The sequence below is a fragment of the Apiospora hydei genome (genome assembly GCF_038363865.1).
Source record: "Apiospora hydei strain CBS 114990 chromosome Unknown utg000008l_segment0_segment0, whole genome shotgun sequence".
Classification (NCBI taxonomy): domain Eukaryota; kingdom Fungi; phylum Ascomycota; class Sordariomycetes; order Amphisphaeriales; family Apiosporaceae; genus Apiospora; species Apiospora hydei.
The window spans coordinates 19,359-36,699 of NW_027117367.1; the positions used below are offsets into that span (position 1 = coordinate 19,359).

Genomic DNA, 17,341 nt, shown 5'->3' on the forward strand with positions numbered 1-17,341 from the left:
TTGGAAAACCTCGGAAACAAGAGAATACCTGAGGTTCTTCCAGAGGCCCTGCATTTTGTGTGACGGCAATATCCCGATTAAGCGATATGCTGCAACGAGCCGTTGCCAGGCAGAAAGACAGCTGCCCGTTTGCACGGAGGCCTAAGCTCTTGACACTATCTGTTTGCCAAAAGAATTATCCACAAATTTTGCTTTTCTTCTTCCCACAAGTAAGTCCAACAGAACGGAGTCAGTTACCTCAGCCTTTACTCAGAACCAACTTCGACCACCGGACCAATACCATGAGTCTCGAGCCGATCTGCGCCAACCGGCCCTGCGGCAAGCCGGGAACGGCTTCGTGTGGGAGCTGTCTCATGGTCTTGTATTGCAACCAGGAATGCCAGAAAGCCCACTGGCCAAATCACAAAGCCGATTGCAAGGCAAGCCTGCTCAAGTCCACATGGCTTCCCCAGTGGGATACCCAGCGCCGCATCCCAGCATTTATGGGTGATGGGGTTTCTATGTCTGTCTTCAACGCTGAGGGCAAATATCCTTGGGGCAACATGCCGGCCTATGACATCCTCAATCTTCCAGGCAATGAGGGCTCGAACTTTCAGTCTGACCTAGACTTGCTCTTTGCAGGTATGTCATATCGTAGCTGCAAATATCTCGATTTGTTATACTTGGACTAACATCTCCAGCGTCGGGTGACTTGCGTAATGTGTTCAAAACGATTGTGGCAGTTCCCAGCAATTACAAAGCCAATCTCCAGATCACCATCAACGACCGCGATATCTACATCGTCGCGCGAAATGTCCTCATGCTACTCCTCCTACTTGTCGAGAAAGACCCCGTGGTCGCGGCCCAGAACGTCGTCCACCTGTGGTACTCGGCCTTCATCACCCCCTCACTCATGAACACTCTCAAGACGGAGGTCGAGCCCCTCCTCCGAGCCGTCTGTACCAAAATCGAGCACCGATCCGACAGCTCCCTGCTCGGAAAGACGTTTGGGCTCCCTTCCGGCAACCTTCGGGTCCTCCTGAACAAGCGTTCCTGGAATTTGCTTCTGGATTACACCAAGGTGGCCGATGTAACCGTGGTCAATGCCCAAGAGAAGCGCCGGGCCGTCATGCTGGCCCCTTCGAGAATCGACTACCGGGAGAGGGCCTACTACCAAGAGGACCCGCCCACGCGCTTCGGAGCCCACAAGTTTCGGGAGCGTGGCATCCTTTTGCCGCTGGGAGCCTCCACTGATACTTTCACTGTCCCCAACCCGTAAGTCGAACCCCTTCCCATCTACGGAAACCAGTGATGTCCTGACACGATGGCATACAGCACGTTATTCACCGGAGCTGGAGGCTGGCCCCTGATGGACTCATCCGACCCCAGAAATGGCTGGCTGATGTCACAAATCCGCAAGTCCAGAACAGCCGCCGCCGACAACGACGTCTTCGGTCAACTCTATTACCACATTGTCGACTTGGTCAGCGACGTCCATAAACGTTTGTGGACCACCAAGGTCATGGTGCAGATGATGCGTATCGCTGCGAGTGACCTTATAGGCCACTTTGGCCCCAGTCAGACTCGATTTGATCGAATTGAGGTATGTGATGACCTATGGCCTGACGATAAGGGCTTCAGTGTCAGATTCTTTTGATGTCAGAATTCCTAATGGCGACCCCCACAGACCTCCAACATCGCAGACGTGACCTACTTGAACCCCGTGGGCGCCGTCGGCCTAATCGGCCCTCTGCTCAAGCCTCCCAGTGTCAACCCTCACGCGACGCTCATTACTCTCTTCATGAACGCCATACACGAAATGAAGCCGGCACGCAGCAACCCGAGCGATCTACTCAATACCGTGCGCCAGGCTGCCGGGTATCTGTCACCGTCGCCGGCCCGGCATATGTGCGACGCCAGCTACCTGCGTACAATGTCATTGGTAGAGGTGTTCAGAGACTTTGATGATATTTTCGGCAGGTTAGTCACTAAAGGCTGAGCCCCATATCTGGATGAACGCCGTTTCACTCCGTAGTGAGTCTTGCTCAGCATAAGCTAACCGACGTTCGCTATTTCTAGGTACATGGAGAAATTGAACTTCGTTCCTCTGACCTACTCGTTGGGCATGGAGATGAAGGGGAGCATACCGTTGTCGAGAAGTGGCCCATGCTACTGAAGAAGCGCCCTGGTCAGGACGGAGCACAAGAGGAGTTCCAGGACCTGTCCAACACTCAACATACAGGAAGTGATAGATACGTCGAGTGGCGTCTCAGAAGATGAACGTACAGGCTTGAGACTATGATCAGCACTTTGCCTCGTTTGTCGCGGTAGCTTGCTGCTGATGCCAGGGAAATTCGGCTAGTCACTTTGGTGTTGTGTGATGAGGCCCGACAAGGATGAAAACTTGAGGCCATCCGCTATGTAACCTTTTCACTCCGACGCTAGAACTTGGGATATTTACCGGAGAGTAGAGTCAGTACCGAATGAGATAAGTTGTTATCAAAACAGATAGATCTGTGACAGAACCTACTTCATAGCCAGCTGTCCTAGCCGGTAAAGCATGACACATGGATAGCATAATTCACAAACTTGCGGGCTGACATTATCTTTTATTTCACCTGTGATGCTGAGGAATCAAAAACAGGTCCCTTAACTTTCACTTCGCAGACGGACCCCAGCACGTCGCATCGGATTTGTTCCGAATCTGAAAGATGGCTGCCCAGCTTGCCGGGAACCAACCATATCACTTGATCTGCATCATTGAGATATGAATGTATAAACTTCGTCAATGACCGTAGAAACACCAAAAGTACCCAAAGCCACCCAAATTCACGTGACGAGACAAAAGATCTGCTTGAAGGGGTGCAAAACGGTGTGCGGCACAGAGAGAGGGGGATGCGGCACAGTCACGCCGCCAGCGTCGTAGCACAAAGCCAACTGCAGCTTAGCAACGAATACCATATTCTAACCTCTGCATTTAGGAAGCAAGGGGTTCGCTGTTAGATCTCGAACGGGCAGGTTTATCATCCGAGGCGCGCATGCATTCGGTACTTGGATTTCTCCCACCCGACCAGACAACAGTCATCACCAAATCCCTCAGTCATGAACACCTCAACCGACTTCGCCGTGGTGATCTGCCACGGCTCATACCATTCAGCCAAGCCGTATGAGCCACTCCTAAATGCATTGAAGACTCAAGGCATCGACGCCTACTGCCCCCACCTCCCCACTGCCGACCTCAGCAAGCTGAACGTCGGCGACACCAACAACCCCGACTACGACCGGGAACCTCCCGCCGGCGGGTACCCGCAGGGCGACGAGGACGCTGAAGCAGTCCTCAGCGTTCTCGAGCCACTCATTTGCAACGAAGGAAAGAAGGTCCTGCTCATCGGCCACTCGTCCGGCGGCTGGGTCGTCACCCAGGCCGCCAGGCCCGACTTGCAGTTCAAGGTGCGCCATGAGAAGGAGCAGGCGGGCGGCGTCGTCGGGATTCTCTTCATGGGAGCCTTTGTGATCCCCGTAGGCGAGTCCATCCACAGTTTCTTTCAGCCCAAGGACGGACCTGCTGTTGTGCCGCCGTTTATGGAGTTTCATGTGAGTACACTTGGTCACGTTCTTTTCAATGCAGAGGGCGGTAATGAGAAAGTAGTTTGTAGAGACTAATTTTGTGGTCAATTGAACAGAAACACGGCGTAACCGGACTCGGCACCATGGTCGACCCCGCCAAGTTCCTCTTTAACGGTATTGATCCGGAAGAAGCTAAGCAGTGGGCAACGACTCTCACTGCATCTCCCATCCTCACCACGAAGCTTACCAATGATGCATACGCGGCACTTCCCTGCGCCTATCTGGTCCTGGAAGGGGACTTGACCTTGCCCAAGGAGTACCAGGAAGGCATGGCGGCAATGCAAGGTCAGAAGACGGGCCCGTTCGTCATGTACAGAAGCCCAGCCGGGCACTCGCCTCATCTTAGCTGGACCAAAGGCGTGGTTGACACGGTCCAGGACTTCTTAACGAAGATCAGACTATGAGAAATCACTCACTCAGTGTATCAGTGGACAGGCGACAAAGTGTCATGGCCTTATAAGGAAAACATGACAATGTCATACAGGCGTATTCGATCGATCAGCCAGTCTCACCTCTATTACGTGGTACCAGTGCATGCTTCTCTTGATCGCAATACGTGCAGTAACCTGTAATTACCTACAGTTCCAAGCTCGAAGTCTGTTGACTTTACGGAAGATCGAGGCACTCTCCTGAATACAGGCAGTGCTTCTCGTATGTGCCGATCTTTGCATGCCATCCATGTTAGTAATTGGTTGATCTTGCATGAGTTCCTCAGTTGTGTGATGAAGCATCGAGACGCCAGCATGCAGGCAGTCAAACAGCATAACGCCAGAAGAGATATAAATATGCCTGCATCTCGATAAAGTCGCGTACACCTTCCAAGGTCTCTCAATCAACTATTTTCATCCAGCAAGCCGAGATGACCCCAAACCAAAGATATCATCCAAGCCCACCACCGTTCTCATCACCGGGGCAAACAGAGGCAAGAGATTCCTCCTACTTCCATATCGTATCAAATATAGTGTGATAATGGCTTGCTATGCATCCATCATCCAGGTATCCGCCGCCGCCATCAAGGTCATGATGGGGCCATATGGTTCTACCAAAGTTGCCTTGAATTTGCTCGTTCAACGCGCGCATTTTCAGAATCCTTGGTTGACTGCATGGGTCATGAATCCCGGTTTTGTGCAGACGGATAACGGACAGGCTACAGCAAATTACTTGGGCATTCCAAAGGCGCCTAATTCTCTCCAAGAGTCTTCAGCTGGGTTGCTCCGCGGGATTAATGGCGCCACAAGGCCAAAAGACTCAGGCAGAATTTTCCGATATAATGGAGTTGAGATGAGCTTTTAGAGGGAACCGTGTACCAGGCAGCAGAAGACAAGATCATGTCAGCGCCAACATAGCGGTCTGGGCAGCGATCTGGGGATGTACTGTGCATTGTAGTATTGAGGCCTGGAGTTGCCTAATCGGTCGAGCCGGAGGTTTGCTGACTTTATCTCGCCATGCCATGCCATGTGAGGTAAATCGTGACGGCGGAGAGCCTAGACCAGAAGCGGCAGGAATTGCGGAGGAGGCGGCAGCATTGGCGCATCGTCACTCGTGGCTTTTCTCCCTGGCCTGGGGCCGAGGCTAGGCCCAATGCAACGTTGTGGGCCGACTCCCGTGAGTGGGAGTTGGTCGCTTCACCATCATGGACGACTCGTCACATCACCACCTAGAAACTAGGCACTTGTATGCAGACCAACTTCCAGTGAAACATGGCATTGTTGACGGGCCAGCCGGGCCCCTTGAATCCCCGAGCGCGGACGGTGCGACAATGATACGACGCCCTAACTTGCCCCCGGAAGCCTGGGTGCTTAGTTTGCCCCCCAATTATCAGATGACGGGTCCCTGCCACCCCTGGCCAGGCGCCATCATAGTAAGATTCCCGCGCCCAGATCGACTAACCTGTTGTGGGCCGGATGTTTGGACGAAAGATTCAGATGCCAAGATGCCAAAACCGTCTAGTCTCGGAGCCTCGTAGCGTCGCCATAATCTTCCATCCATTAAGCACCCCTGCATCGTCGACCTGGCTGCGTTCCGGACCAGCGCAGTCGGGTCATGTCGTCTAATTGGCAGACCACAGAAGCTGTTTCTGGGGTACTGGTGATGTGTTGCAAGGGTTGCCATCATCATTTCCAGCAAAACGATGCATTCCGAGCAGCTATATAACACAGGAGGTAACTCCCCGATGATCAATAACTCTTCTTGCTCGACACGCTCCAGCCTCAGCCCCAGCTCCAGCTTCAACTGCAGATCACCTTCGCCTTGCCCCTAATCATTAATCATGCATACCTCGTCTCTCGTGCTCGCGCTCGCCCCTGCGGCGGCGCTTGCCCAGGAGCCCCCTGTACGGCCAGTGTATGTTGGGTCCCCAGTCGCGGCTGATGCAAGATCACAATACTAACAGAACTGGTTCATAGGCGGTGGTCAAGGTTGGACTGGCGCGACGACCTGCGTGTCTGGTGCAGTCTGCCAAAAGTCCAAGTTCGTACCCCTCTCCCAAAGAAACTCAGCCGCTGCTAACCATCTCTCCAGTGACTGGTACTCCCAGTGCGTGCCCGGCACCGGCGGCGACCAGCCCAGCCAGCCTCAGCCCACCACCACTGCCGGTGGCAGCAACCCGGCCCCCACTGGTGGCAACGGCAACGGCGGCTCCGGCCTGAACGGAAAGTTCAAGGCCAAGGGCAAGCTCTACTTCGGCACCGAGATGGACAACTACCATCTCAACAACGCCGCCCTGACCAACATCGTCAAAAGCGACTTTGGCCAAATCACCTGCGAAAACAGCATGAAGTGGGATGCCACCGAGCGTGAGTACATGTCTGCCTTGTTTCAAGCCACCAGAAGCTAACTTCCCCAGCCCAACGCGGTTCTTTCAGCTTCGGCAACGCCGACGCCGTTGTCAACTTCGCCCAGGCCAACGGCAAGCTGATGCGCGGCCACACCCTGCTGTGGCACAGCCAGCTGCCCAGCTGGGTCTCTAGCATCAACGACCGCAACACGCTGACGCAGGTGATCCAGAACCACGTCACCACCCTCGTGACGCGCTACAAGGGCAAGATCCTGCAGTGGGACGTGGTCAACGAGATCTTCGCCGAGGACGGCAACTTGAGGGACAGCGTCTTCAGCCGCGTGCTCGGCGAGGACTTCGTCGGTATCGCCTTCAAGGCCGCGCGCGCCGCCGACCCCAACGCCAAGCTCTACATCAACGACTACAACCTCGACATCGCCAACTACGCCAAGGTCACCAACGGCATGGTCGCCCACGTCAACAAGTGGATCAGCCAGGGCATCCCCATCGACGGCATCGGCTCGCAGGGCCACCTCGCCGCCCCCGGCGGCTGGAACCCGGCCTCGGGCGTCCCCGCCGCCCTCAAGGCCCTCGCCGCCTCCCAGGCCAAGGAGGTCGCCATCACCGAGCTCGACATTTCCGGCGCCGCCGCCAACGATTACCTCACCGTCATGAACGCCTGCCTCCAGGTCCCCAAGTGCGTCGGCATCACCGTCTGGGGCGTCTCCGACAAGGACAGCTGGCGCTCCAGCGACAACCCGCTCCTGTTCGACGGCAGCTACAAGCCGAAGCAGGCCTACAACACCCTGATCGGCGCCTTGTAGAGCGTAGATGCAAGGATGACTGTGTTCTGTTCTCTGTATATAATTTACTCTAAAGTGGTTGAATGTTGGACTTTGAAGTATATATTCCGGATTATACGAGATAATCGAGACACGATATATTTCAATGTTGGCACCCGCCACGAGCACAATCTGTGCTGAGTGAATCGTATGACCCTGGAGTCGCGAGCATGTGTCAAGAGGAAGCACTTACCGTATAGGAGAGCTAAATTGGTTTGCATGGACTTCAGATGGTGCGCGATGATATTTCAGCCCTTAACGAGAACATATAGACCCGTTTCCGACTCCCCATTTTGACCAAAACAAACCTATCGAATATGAGGTCCAGGCATGGCAGTCCAGCCTCTTGTCAAACAGTGCACGTCCAAGCAGCCAGAATCAGTCCTCTACCATGTAGTCGCCATGCGTGCCGTTCAAGCTTCTTTGACTTTACATGAGAGGCAATGAACATGTTTCTTCGGGAACTTGTGCACTTCATCCCTACTCATGGTTATCTCCGGCCCCGTTCATCAAGCCTATATCATTCGAGTCTACAGATTGGACGGATGCGGCAAAACTCCGTTGATCAACTCAACCATCTCAAGAACAATCCGGGGCAAGATGAGTACGTCAAAAAGCGCCCACAAATCCACCAATTTGGTGGTGACTCTTCGCCTCTCGTTCTCAACATGTCCTGGGATTTGAGGCCACATACTTAGTCCTACATCATCAACGCCTAGCTGCGGCGCTCAAGTCGTCGCCCGATTTTCTCAAGCTGGATCAAAGCACGATCAACTGCTAATTGCTAGGTCATGAGATTCATCGCGAAGACTTAGCCAGATAGGGCTTGGCTTGTTCGATGGACGCTTTTTGACTTACTCCCTTCCGAACAGCGTTCCTTTGAAATATATATACTTAGTATAACGTCTCAAGAACCTTCGAACTCACGTGAATACACCAATGTCGCCCACGGATAAGCCAGTTCGAGACCACACCCCACCAGCTGAGCCGCGTCGACTCAACTGTCAATAAGCCACCGGCTATCATCTCACGATGGACATTCTCGATAGGTCTGTTGGCCCAATGGCAAGGCGTCTGACTACGATTACAAGTGATCAGGAGATTCTGGGTTCGACCCCCAGGCAGACCTCAACTTTTCTTTTTGCTGACACTGAATATCAATTAGTAAACGATTTGCTTCCCCTGCCAGCTTTGGACTCATCGATTATTTTTGCAGCCTCTCATTTTCATGATTTTCCAGGTGAAACGGAATAGGGTTACGCCATTCTGCTTTGGTCATGATTTGGTTGCGACAGGGTTGGTGGCATTCATTACCAGCCTGGATTCGGGGGATATAAGGGGAGCCTTGTACGAGACGATTTCATTTGTATTCATGGATGACGCGACATGTAGACTGAGAATTCGCGTGCGGTCCACGAAGGCCTCTGCTGACACCGAGTCCAGTGAAATCATTTCTCATTGCAGTATGAGGTGTCTAGTGTGAATGTCGGGTATCGCCTGATCACAGGTGGTGATATTGACTGAACCATGTTAGTGACTGTATATACAGATACGTTGGCCCCTTCACTGGTTTAGTCTCTTGGAAACACTCTTGGGCTCATGGGATCTTGCTTGACGCGGAACATCACGCATCCCAGAACCCGTTTACGGCAAGAGACACTGCATCGTAGCTGTCACAGCTGACGCGCTGGCTTCAGAGTATCCGTATCCCGTGCCTCACTGGGTCGAAGTTTTACAAACGGCAGCCCAAGATCTGTGATGTCTCGGTTCCAAAGGTACCGGAGTCCCGCCTGTGCCGCTGCTTAGAATGGATCAGCAATCAATCCTGGCGGCATGTTTGCTCATAAGAGAATTAGGCCCCGCGCCCGTATATAAGGTGCTGTGATGCCCTCGCTTAACTTCCCCAAGTGATTCCTGTCGCTTTTCGCCGAACACACTCGTTTATCTCTAACTCTGTCACTCGTTATACATCGGATCTCACCAACAGCAACATGAAGTTTACCACTGGCCTTGGCAGCGACCTATGACGATGAGGACCTGAAGTTCGAGATCAACGACTTCGAGGCACGCTGCATGCCCGGAGACATGTGTTCGGGCGGAGACGGCTACTGCTTGTCCGTTTCCCCACTCTTTACTTAATGTATACTTTGACACTGACTAACTAAATGTGTTGGGGCGTCACTTCAGGTACAAGCTTGTCCCCATGGCCACACCCGCGGATCCCTACTTTTATGACCCCTATCTCGACAACAACTGCGGCACCCGAGTAATCAAATGTGACGACGGCGCTCTGCCGGCCTTCAAAGAGGGCAACTGTGGGTCTTTCCGGGTCGCCGTTACCAAAGCGGATCGGTGAGGACGGCTGGATGCCGGAGCAGACGGTGCAGAAGTACACGAGGGCTACGTCTTTCACCATCCTTGCCAACGAAGCGTATGTTGAACCGTCGCTGACAACAAGCACTACCGTTGAACCACCCTGGGCTTCGCAGTTGTCGGTCTTGGCGGAATACTCTCGTACATTTAACTCCGAGCCATCTACCGCAGGTAGTCAGACATTAGGTCCATCTGCCACAGGTGCCCTACCCACCAAATAATTGCTGTTCAATCCACTTGCCACGAATATTCCCACTTTCCAGGCCCTCTCTTTCGGCGATATACCAGGCCGTCCCGGTCAGCCCTGCACGCCAAATACTTTTCTGTCGCAGACTTCGCTTGGGCGCAAAGCCACGAGATCGTGATATCTTGCGCCTCTGCTTCCCTGGTCGAGATCGCGTTGCCTGGAGCCGACGATTGCTGCGATCTTGATCAAATGCCTTTGCCATTTCATCTGCCTCGCAAGGTGAGTTCTCCATTGCCACCCCCGATTCCAAGACGCATACTGACTCTATCATCTTGGTACGTAGTATTCCAAAGCCCCGACGCCACGATCCCGAAGTCAGCCACAACAATGACAGCGCCGTGTTAGTGCCCTTCAACTTGGAGTTCCCGTCGGCGATCCCTCTCCGGCTTGCCGCCTTGCTGCTTGTCCTGCGACCTCCGCCGCCGACGAGCCAAGGCGTGATTCTTTTGCTCGAATACACGAGATCACCGGGTCTCGCACCCGCCGTCCGCTACACCGGCCCAACACGAGCATTCCCGAGCCCTCTATACCTTACTTGTTTCTTCTTCTTTGCCTCCTTCTTGCTTGGTTTACCTTTGTGTATACATGTGTAGAAAGCTTGGTTGACCAGTGATTACGGAGACCTTCTGATCATTTATTAGTCGGCATAGAACGGGATATTTTAGTTTACAAAGATGGCTATACTATATCAGTCCTAGGGTCTCACGGCAGGGTGTTTAATCTGGTTCAATACGGCAAGATACCACAGCGGTCGATGGGTACAAACTGGAATAAGAGTATCTATTAGTCACAGAGCGCTACATTTCGTTTCAAGGAGGCCGCTAAGGACCGGGTAAGAGTAGCAAAGCAAATTTTACAGTCATAAAGTCACATCCAGTCATGAACAACCAATGCATAAGTAGTCATAAATATTGCTTATTCAAAACTAAATCCCTGAACCACCCCGCGCAAGAAACAATTTGGCTCACATGCAGAGCGTTCAGCTATCATGAAAAGTGACCGACACGCTAATAGACAATCAAAATGAAGTAGCGAAACCCCCATAACAAGACATTCCATGCAGTAATATTTACTCAAAACGGGCGCGCTTCTCTGCCTGCTGCGGGAGCCGCCCTCCGTCTTCATCGACGTCGGACTTCTTTTCCTTCTCCTTGGGGGCGGGGTCAGGAGGTGGGAGTCGTCGATGTCACCAAAGACGACTTGAGAATCGTCGACCATCTCGCGGTTCATGTGGGCGAGGAAGCGCTCCTGCTCGGCCAGGAAGGCCTTGAGCTTGACGGTGGCGATGTGGCGCTGGTGCCCGTTGGCCTCGCGCAGGAGGCGGAGCTGGCCCCGGACGCGCTCCTCGAGCATCTCGAGCCGGTACTCGCAGAACTGGTTGTAGAGCTCCGGCAGGTTCGAGATGGGCCGGACGGTGGTGAGCACGGTGTCGTCCCGCACGATCGGGTTGCGCGGGCGGAACGAGGTCACCATGCTGATGCGCTCCGCCGTGCCGAGGGCGCGGAGGGCTTGGTGCTCGATGTAGCGGCCCTGGAGGACCACGGCGCAGCCCTGTTTTGAGTTAGTTACTCGCATTTTGTGTGTAGAGTTCCAGTGACAACTTACCATCTGAGGCCCGCGCACCTTCATAATCTCGCCGTTGCCGGTCCGGAGCGCCGTCTCGCCGCCAATCATGGTGGTGCAGTCGCTCAGCATGGTCACGCAGACAAAGGGGTAGCTGTCGGTGTGCCAGTCGACGATGGGCTTGTTGTCCTCCCAGGGGCAGCCCGCGATGCCCTCGTCGGCCTCGTACTGGGCCCGGTCTTGGAAGGCCTCGATCTCCTCCTGGCGCTCTTGCTCCGACTTGACCGAGATGTTGATGTGGGCAATCTCCAGGTCCATCTCCGTCACCAGGTCGATGCCGGCGATCTTGGAGATGATGGCCAGGGTGTCCGGAGACTTCCAGGCGTCGTATACAAAGGGTGCGTATCTGCATCGCATGTCAGCATGTTCTGTGGATTCGCCATGACAAAGGCAAACGTACTTGTTGGCAAAGCCTCGAAGCTGGCACTGGGCCAGGTTGCTCGAGTACTTGCAGTTCTGCAAGACTTCCGGGCACAGGACCTCCTTCCTCATCCTCATCACGGCCTCCTGTGTGAAGAGGGGGAAGGGTTCCGACACCGCCACCGGGGAGATGCCCGTGTTCTCGGGCAGGCCCAGGTCCTTCATGCTGTACACCTTGGGCGGGCTCTTGAAGCCAAGGTGCTTACTGGCGTTGAACTCATCCTTGCCCAAGCTGGCCTGCTCCTGCTCAGGTTCTACGATGATGGGCTTCCAGCTGGGCTTGGGGTCGACAGCAAAGGGCATGATATCCGCGGCCGCCATCTTGATGGTAGGTATATAGGAGGTATGGTTAGGTTTGGCTTTGGGTTAAACGGTTCTTATATTAAGGTGGTATATCTGATACGTGAGTGAGTGTGTGTGTGTGTATGTGGAGGAATCCAAGACACTAATAGGTTTGTCTGATGGGGAGAAAAGAACCAAGCAAGCAGGATGGGCGACGATGAAGGTGTGTATAAGTATGTATTAGAGGATGGGACTGGCGATGCGATGTTGGTGATGATGGATGAGGAGGAGGAACTGGGCTCAACAAGGTGTCATAAACCTTACTCTCGATGGCCCTTTTATCCTTTTCGTGAAGCCTACCACGGATGCGTCTAGGCCTTATCTATGATGAACCGCGAGTTAGGTGTTCGCATGTGGCCCCCAGTTTAGTCCCGTCCGTCTTTGCAAGTGGCGCCCCGCGTATGCGCTGGGGTGACTTTACTTTCCGAAAGTGACGATGGACTAAATCGTCGATGACCAGCCCCCGGGGTGCGATAGCAGCATCAGCAGCAGCAGCACCAGCAGAGGGAAGCCGGCACTCCCTGCTGAGAGGGGGAGGGAGGGAGGAGTCTGAGGAGTCTGAGGCCGCAAAACGACCATCGTCGTAGAGTGTGTAGGACTAAGCGAGGGGTGGAGGAAGTAAAGTGCCATGATGGGATGTGTCAGGTTCAGGCATGGTGACGAGGTGTAAAAGCAGCACTGCAGGGCGGACCAACGTACCAAGGGAGAAATCGGACCAGTTGGGAAGCCTTGGCCGTTTTTTGGGTCGCTGTTCTTGCGAAGGCGACGCGGCCGAAACCGAGCAAGAGGAAGAACGAGTTCTTCTGCGAACTCTATTGCTTGCTTCTGCGGGCGGGCAACAGCGGCGACGATGGTGGGAGGGAGCCTCTGGTGCTGGTGGGAGGAGCCCTTTGGATGCTGCTTGGCGCTGGGTGGTAGGAGCTGACCTCCAGTTCTCCATGCCCGCGTCGAGGGTTCTATCAGGCGGCTCCCCAATGTAGGTCGAGGTGTGGAGGGGCGCAGGAGCGTTACCGGCCGGGGTCCTTGGGGCGGGCGTAAAAGCGGCATCCCAAGTGCGCTCCGTGATGACACCTCAGCTTGGCCTGGGGGCACGGGCAGAAGTCCAGAATAGCAGCAAACTTCATGCACCAGTGCCTTATTCCACGGCAGAAAACAAGTGACAGAAAATAGAAAGAGGAGTCGGTATAATCTGGCCGCTGGGCGCTGGGATGCTGGATGCTGGCAAACGGAGCCATCTATCCGTCCCGGGGCAAGCTGATGATCAAATGTGGAGACGGACGACCCAGCTGGAGACAGAGCAGATAGATAGTGCGAGAGATAGAGAGATGAAGATAGGCACACGACACGTTCAGCGGTAATGGGACCTATCTCTGTGATTCAATCGGGGCGCCTTCCCTTGCATGTCGCATGTTTTGGGCTTTCCCACGGGCCAGCTAGACCCTCCGCCTGTTGCAGTGCTAGGCCAATAGATTGAAACCCAGAAACCGAGAAGACCAGGGGGAGCAGGTATACACGGTTTGCCACCAGCGCTGCTTTGCTTTCTGCTTTCTGGGGATGGGGATGGGGATGGAGGCTGCTGCTGCAGCCATTCGACGCTGGGCGACGGGGCGGGAGACGGAACAGACAGACCAGGGTTCAAGCCTAACATCATTCTTCATAATTGATGGTTCGGTTCTCTTTTCAGCACGCACCAAGGCACGACGCACGCACGCACGTTGCTCCAACTTGCTGGTAATGCGGCATGCCAGATTCATACAGTACCAACAATCTCCGCTCGCTCGCTCGCTCTCTCTCCATTCCATCATGATGCTGACCGCGTGTATGTATGGGTGTGTGTGCGAGTTCCGAGGTTGGGGGATGCAGCAGCAGCCGTGAGGTTCAATTGCTATTACATGAGTAAAATGCCTGGTTTGGTAGGACCAAGAGCGTCGTATGACCCCGATGGCGAAATGTGGCGCCCGCTCGGTGGCTATCGACGGCGGCAGTTGGGAGACGGCCCTGGTCGGGACCCCTTCCAAGAAGTGAGAACCCAAAGAGAGAGCGTGACAGAGCGACACCCAGCGATCTCCAAGGTCGGTCTAGACACACCGATAACGGAGATAAAGGCCATGACCGGGGCCAGCGTAATCCGAGAAGCTTATCACATGTTGGGGTAAAATACGAGATAAACCCCATCCTTCAATGGTTATCTCCGGCTCAGAGAGCTGTGCAAGCCGCGAGCTGTGTGCAAGATGCAAGCCTGGCCCGCACCCTCCTTCAGGCACTGCTACGGCTAGTCTTTCTACGGCGACTGGTCCAGCCAACCACTAAATTCTGACAGCCAGACAACATGCTACACCTCCATCGGGCCCCATCTCAAACCAAGGCATCGCTGGACAGATGCATGATACTACGCCATGCAACCAACCTCACCTCTCGAAAATGACATCTCCATATGCCCGTCTCGCACGCACGCCCAGGCAGACCGACGTAATGGCTCCCACCCTCACATTCACCTCGTTCCTCGAATGGGAGCGTCTGGTTGTACAGTTCATTTATTGACTTGTTGGAGATTGCGTCCGCGTTCCCCGTCGACGCCGTGTTACCTGCCCCCAGCCGCGTACCACACATCTCCATCGATGCTATTGGGAGAACAATGGAGCCCGTCCGCGACTGTCAGCCCCTCTTTGGGCCTGGCGCCGTCTAGTAGGGCCGCTCCGGGCAAGCACTAGCTGACCGGCGGCCTGGGGTAAAGCTTATTCTTTCCCAGTCGGGCAATGCGAGCCTATCAGATACTATACCGATGATGCACCTCTGGTTCAATCCACACGTCACTTTGGCATGATTGGTTTGGTTTTGATGCAAAGAGACAAGAGGCAAAACCGACAGAAATAACTCAAACGCATGCAATATGCGCTGCAGGTTCGTCGTGTCTGCTTCTGCGCTGCTCTGCCCTGCAAGGTCATATGGGCCTTTTGCCGCTGGGCTACTGGGTGGCTGATTGCACGCTCGTGGTTCTACGGCCTCGGGTATCTAGACCCCTTGGCATCCGCGGCATTGTGACGATCCCTAGATGCAGCGGCGTCGTGTGTCGGAGACTCGGAGTCGATATCGCCAAACCAGATATTGGATGGATCAGGCGAATTCTCTGTCTCTCCATGCACCACATGTCCTGGGACGGACCGATACCCATCCACCAGCCAGAGGTGATGGATGGTGCAGCATGCAGCGACACGAGTCGAGACCACGGCCTTTCCTGGGATAAGGCCATCAGAGATGGATCCCATCCGACTCGGCGCTCCTGGGCGACGAGACTAGTATGCCGTATAGAGGATCCCTTTTCTCTTATCAAATATGGATATCGCGACATTGGCGCCGAAGCATCGTGATGACTGCATGGATCGTGACGATTGTATGAACCTCACGTCTAAGCCCTGCTCATGAAACGAGAACATATGTGTGAAAGAGACACTGGTGGGAGGGCATATTGCCGCCGCTCGAGAGCAAGCTGACGTGGCAGGTTCTGAGAACTGTGGCGGGCATGCAGCACACGAACCCCTGGTCTTCGGTATATGCTGACATCCTGATCAATGCATTGTAACGGTATATGTCGAACTGTAAGGCGAAGAGGCCTCAGGGGCCGACAGACCGCGAAGGGGTTAGGGAGGGAGAGGGAGGGAGCGCGAGACGGAGACTGAGACTGTCGGTGATAGGCACACAGGGCAGCGGTCACATTGCCACCCGCGAAAAAGAGAAGAACAATCAGGGATACAAGGAAAGGCCAGCGATCGCCGAGCAGGCTCTGCCATGAATGGCCGCCGTATCTGGCGCCAGCCGATAGCCTACCCGCTTCTGCTTCTGCTTTCTGGGTTTTCGCTTCTGGTTCTTTGCTTCTGCTACTGTACGAACAACAAGTCACCGGAGTCGACAGCAAGCAACACCTCATTGGTCACGCATCTAGTCTTTGACAGGCCCGGGGCGTTGGTCGCCAGCGACTGTCTGCTGGTCGCGCGAGTCCACCCACTGGTAACAGCATGGCTCCTCAGCAAAAGCCAGCTAGGCTTATCTGCTCTTCCCGAATCCTGCCTGAATCATGACTCTTGCGAGCAGGGCTCCCTTCACCGTCGAGCCCTGGTCGGTCTAGACTTGTGCCAACGTGATAGACCTGGGTCAAAAAGCCAATTAGCCAAATGGATTCACGATAAGAGGAAGAAGTGCCAAGTACATGATGATACTGTAGTCAAGTATGCAGAGTGAGGACCGACGGCATCTCCCGCGAAACCAGCGCGACAGCAGAGTAGATGACAGTCGGAGATGTGACCTGACCCCAACTGCTCTCCACCACGGCGGCATGCACATATGCGCCAGCATGAACGTTTTGTCGAAATGGGCGCAATCACCATCCAGCATGTCCGAGGTCATCACGACTGATCTTGGAGACGTCCTTTACTCCTACTCTACCCTACTGTACGCAGTGTCAAGGCTGTGGTGAGTGTTGGAGAGCACGGTCGGGTGACCCCAAGACTAAGCACATTCGCCCTGCAGTCTCTGGAGTCTGGCCCCCATCGGAGGAGACAGCCCGACACAGGCAGGCGGCGCTGGACTGGCACTGAGGGTACAGCAGCTTGAGTGTGGTGATCAGCAATCTTGTGCTGCCCTGCTGCTCTAGATATCAGGTAGTGGTTGACGATCAGACCGCCATGCTGGGTGATAGAGATAGAGATAGGTGCAAGTGCGTAGCCCTGCCAAAGTCACGACCAGTGGCGCCGGTTGACATGAGTTAGACGACCGGACAGATGATTGGAAAGGATGGATAGTTCGCCCAGGACCGTATTTATCAAGGAGACCTGCCCTCAATGATAACAGTGGGGTAATAGATACGGCTATCAGATGACTACATAGGCCTACAGAAGGGAGTCGTTGTTCTTGGCGGGGGAACGGAGGAGAGAGAGCAACGATGTCATTGCTCCAGGGGTGGGCGTTGTCTGCTTGTGGTGGTGGTGTTTGGCGCATTAGGCCTAGGTCGCAAGCGGTAAGCGTCTCTTTTCGGGTGTGTGTACATACAACCGATGCAAGACAGACAGACAGATCAATGCCCTGCCCAGCATCTCCCGGCTTGCCGGTCAAGGATGT

At 54.4% G+C, this 17,341-nt stretch overlaps 7 protein-coding genes across 7 annotated transcripts; 4 read left to right on the forward strand and 3 right to left on the reverse strand.

The window, feature by feature from the left end:
• Window positions 1-281: 281 nt before the first annotated feature.
• Window positions 282-2,259, forward strand: PG997_010554 (uncharacterized protein; the record flags this gene model as incomplete). The annotated part of the gene is made up of 5 exons (XM_066814869.1): window positions 282-621; window positions 681-1,254; window positions 1,315-1,582; window positions 1,667-1,921; window positions 2,059-2,259. 5 exons carry the CDS (start codon window positions 282-284, stop codon window positions 2,257-2,259), a joined length of 1,638 nt encoding a protein of 545 aa, XP_066664159.1.
• An 822-nt stretch (window positions 2,260-3,081) lies between these two features.
• PG997_010555 (uncharacterized protein) lies at window positions 3,082-4,010 on the forward strand (the record flags this gene model as incomplete). The annotated part of the gene is made up of 2 exons (XM_066814870.1): window positions 3,082-3,573; window positions 3,663-4,010. 2 exons carry the CDS (start codon window positions 3,082-3,084, stop codon window positions 4,008-4,010), a joined length of 840 nt encoding a protein of 279 aa, XP_066664160.1.
• A 1,865-nt stretch (window positions 4,011-5,875) lies between these two features.
• Window positions 5,876-7,206, forward strand: PG997_010556 (glycoside hydrolase family 10 protein; the record flags this gene model as incomplete). Its single annotated transcript, XM_066814871.1, has 3 exons — window positions 5,876-5,949; window positions 6,127-6,401; window positions 6,452-7,206. 3 exons carry the CDS (start codon window positions 5,876-5,878, stop codon window positions 7,204-7,206), a joined length of 1,104 nt encoding a protein of 367 aa, XP_066664161.1.
• A 2,179-nt stretch (window positions 7,207-9,385) lies between these two features.
• On the reverse strand, window positions 9,386-9,640 carry PG997_010557 (uncharacterized protein; the record flags this gene model as incomplete). Its single annotated transcript, XM_066814872.1, has 1 exon — window positions 9,386-9,640. One exon carries the CDS (start codon window positions 9,638-9,640, stop codon window positions 9,386-9,388), a length of 255 nt encoding a protein of 84 aa, XP_066664162.1.
• A 1,273-nt stretch (window positions 9,641-10,913) lies between these two features.
• PG997_010558 (uncharacterized protein) lies at window positions 10,914-12,208 on the reverse strand (the record flags this gene model as incomplete). The annotated part of the gene is made up of 2 exons (XM_066814873.1): window positions 10,914-10,994; window positions 11,060-12,208. 2 exons carry the CDS (start codon window positions 12,206-12,208, stop codon window positions 10,914-10,916), a joined length of 1,230 nt encoding a protein of 409 aa, XP_066664163.1.
• A 462-nt stretch (window positions 12,209-12,670) lies between these two features.
• PG997_010559 (uncharacterized protein) lies at window positions 12,671-13,276 on the reverse strand (the record flags this gene model as incomplete). The annotated part of the gene is made up of 1 exon (XM_066814874.1): window positions 12,671-13,276. One exon carries the CDS (start codon window positions 13,274-13,276, stop codon window positions 12,671-12,673), a length of 606 nt encoding a protein of 201 aa, XP_066664164.1.
• Window positions 13,277-16,301: 3,025 nt separating this feature from the next.
• PG997_010560 (uncharacterized protein) lies at window positions 16,302-16,877 on the forward strand (the record flags this gene model as incomplete). The annotated part of the gene is made up of 3 exons (XM_066814875.1): window positions 16,302-16,342; window positions 16,454-16,696; window positions 16,754-16,877. 3 exons carry the CDS (start codon window positions 16,302-16,304, stop codon window positions 16,875-16,877), a joined length of 408 nt encoding a protein of 135 aa, XP_066664165.1.
• Window positions 16,878-17,341: the final 464 nt, after the last annotated feature.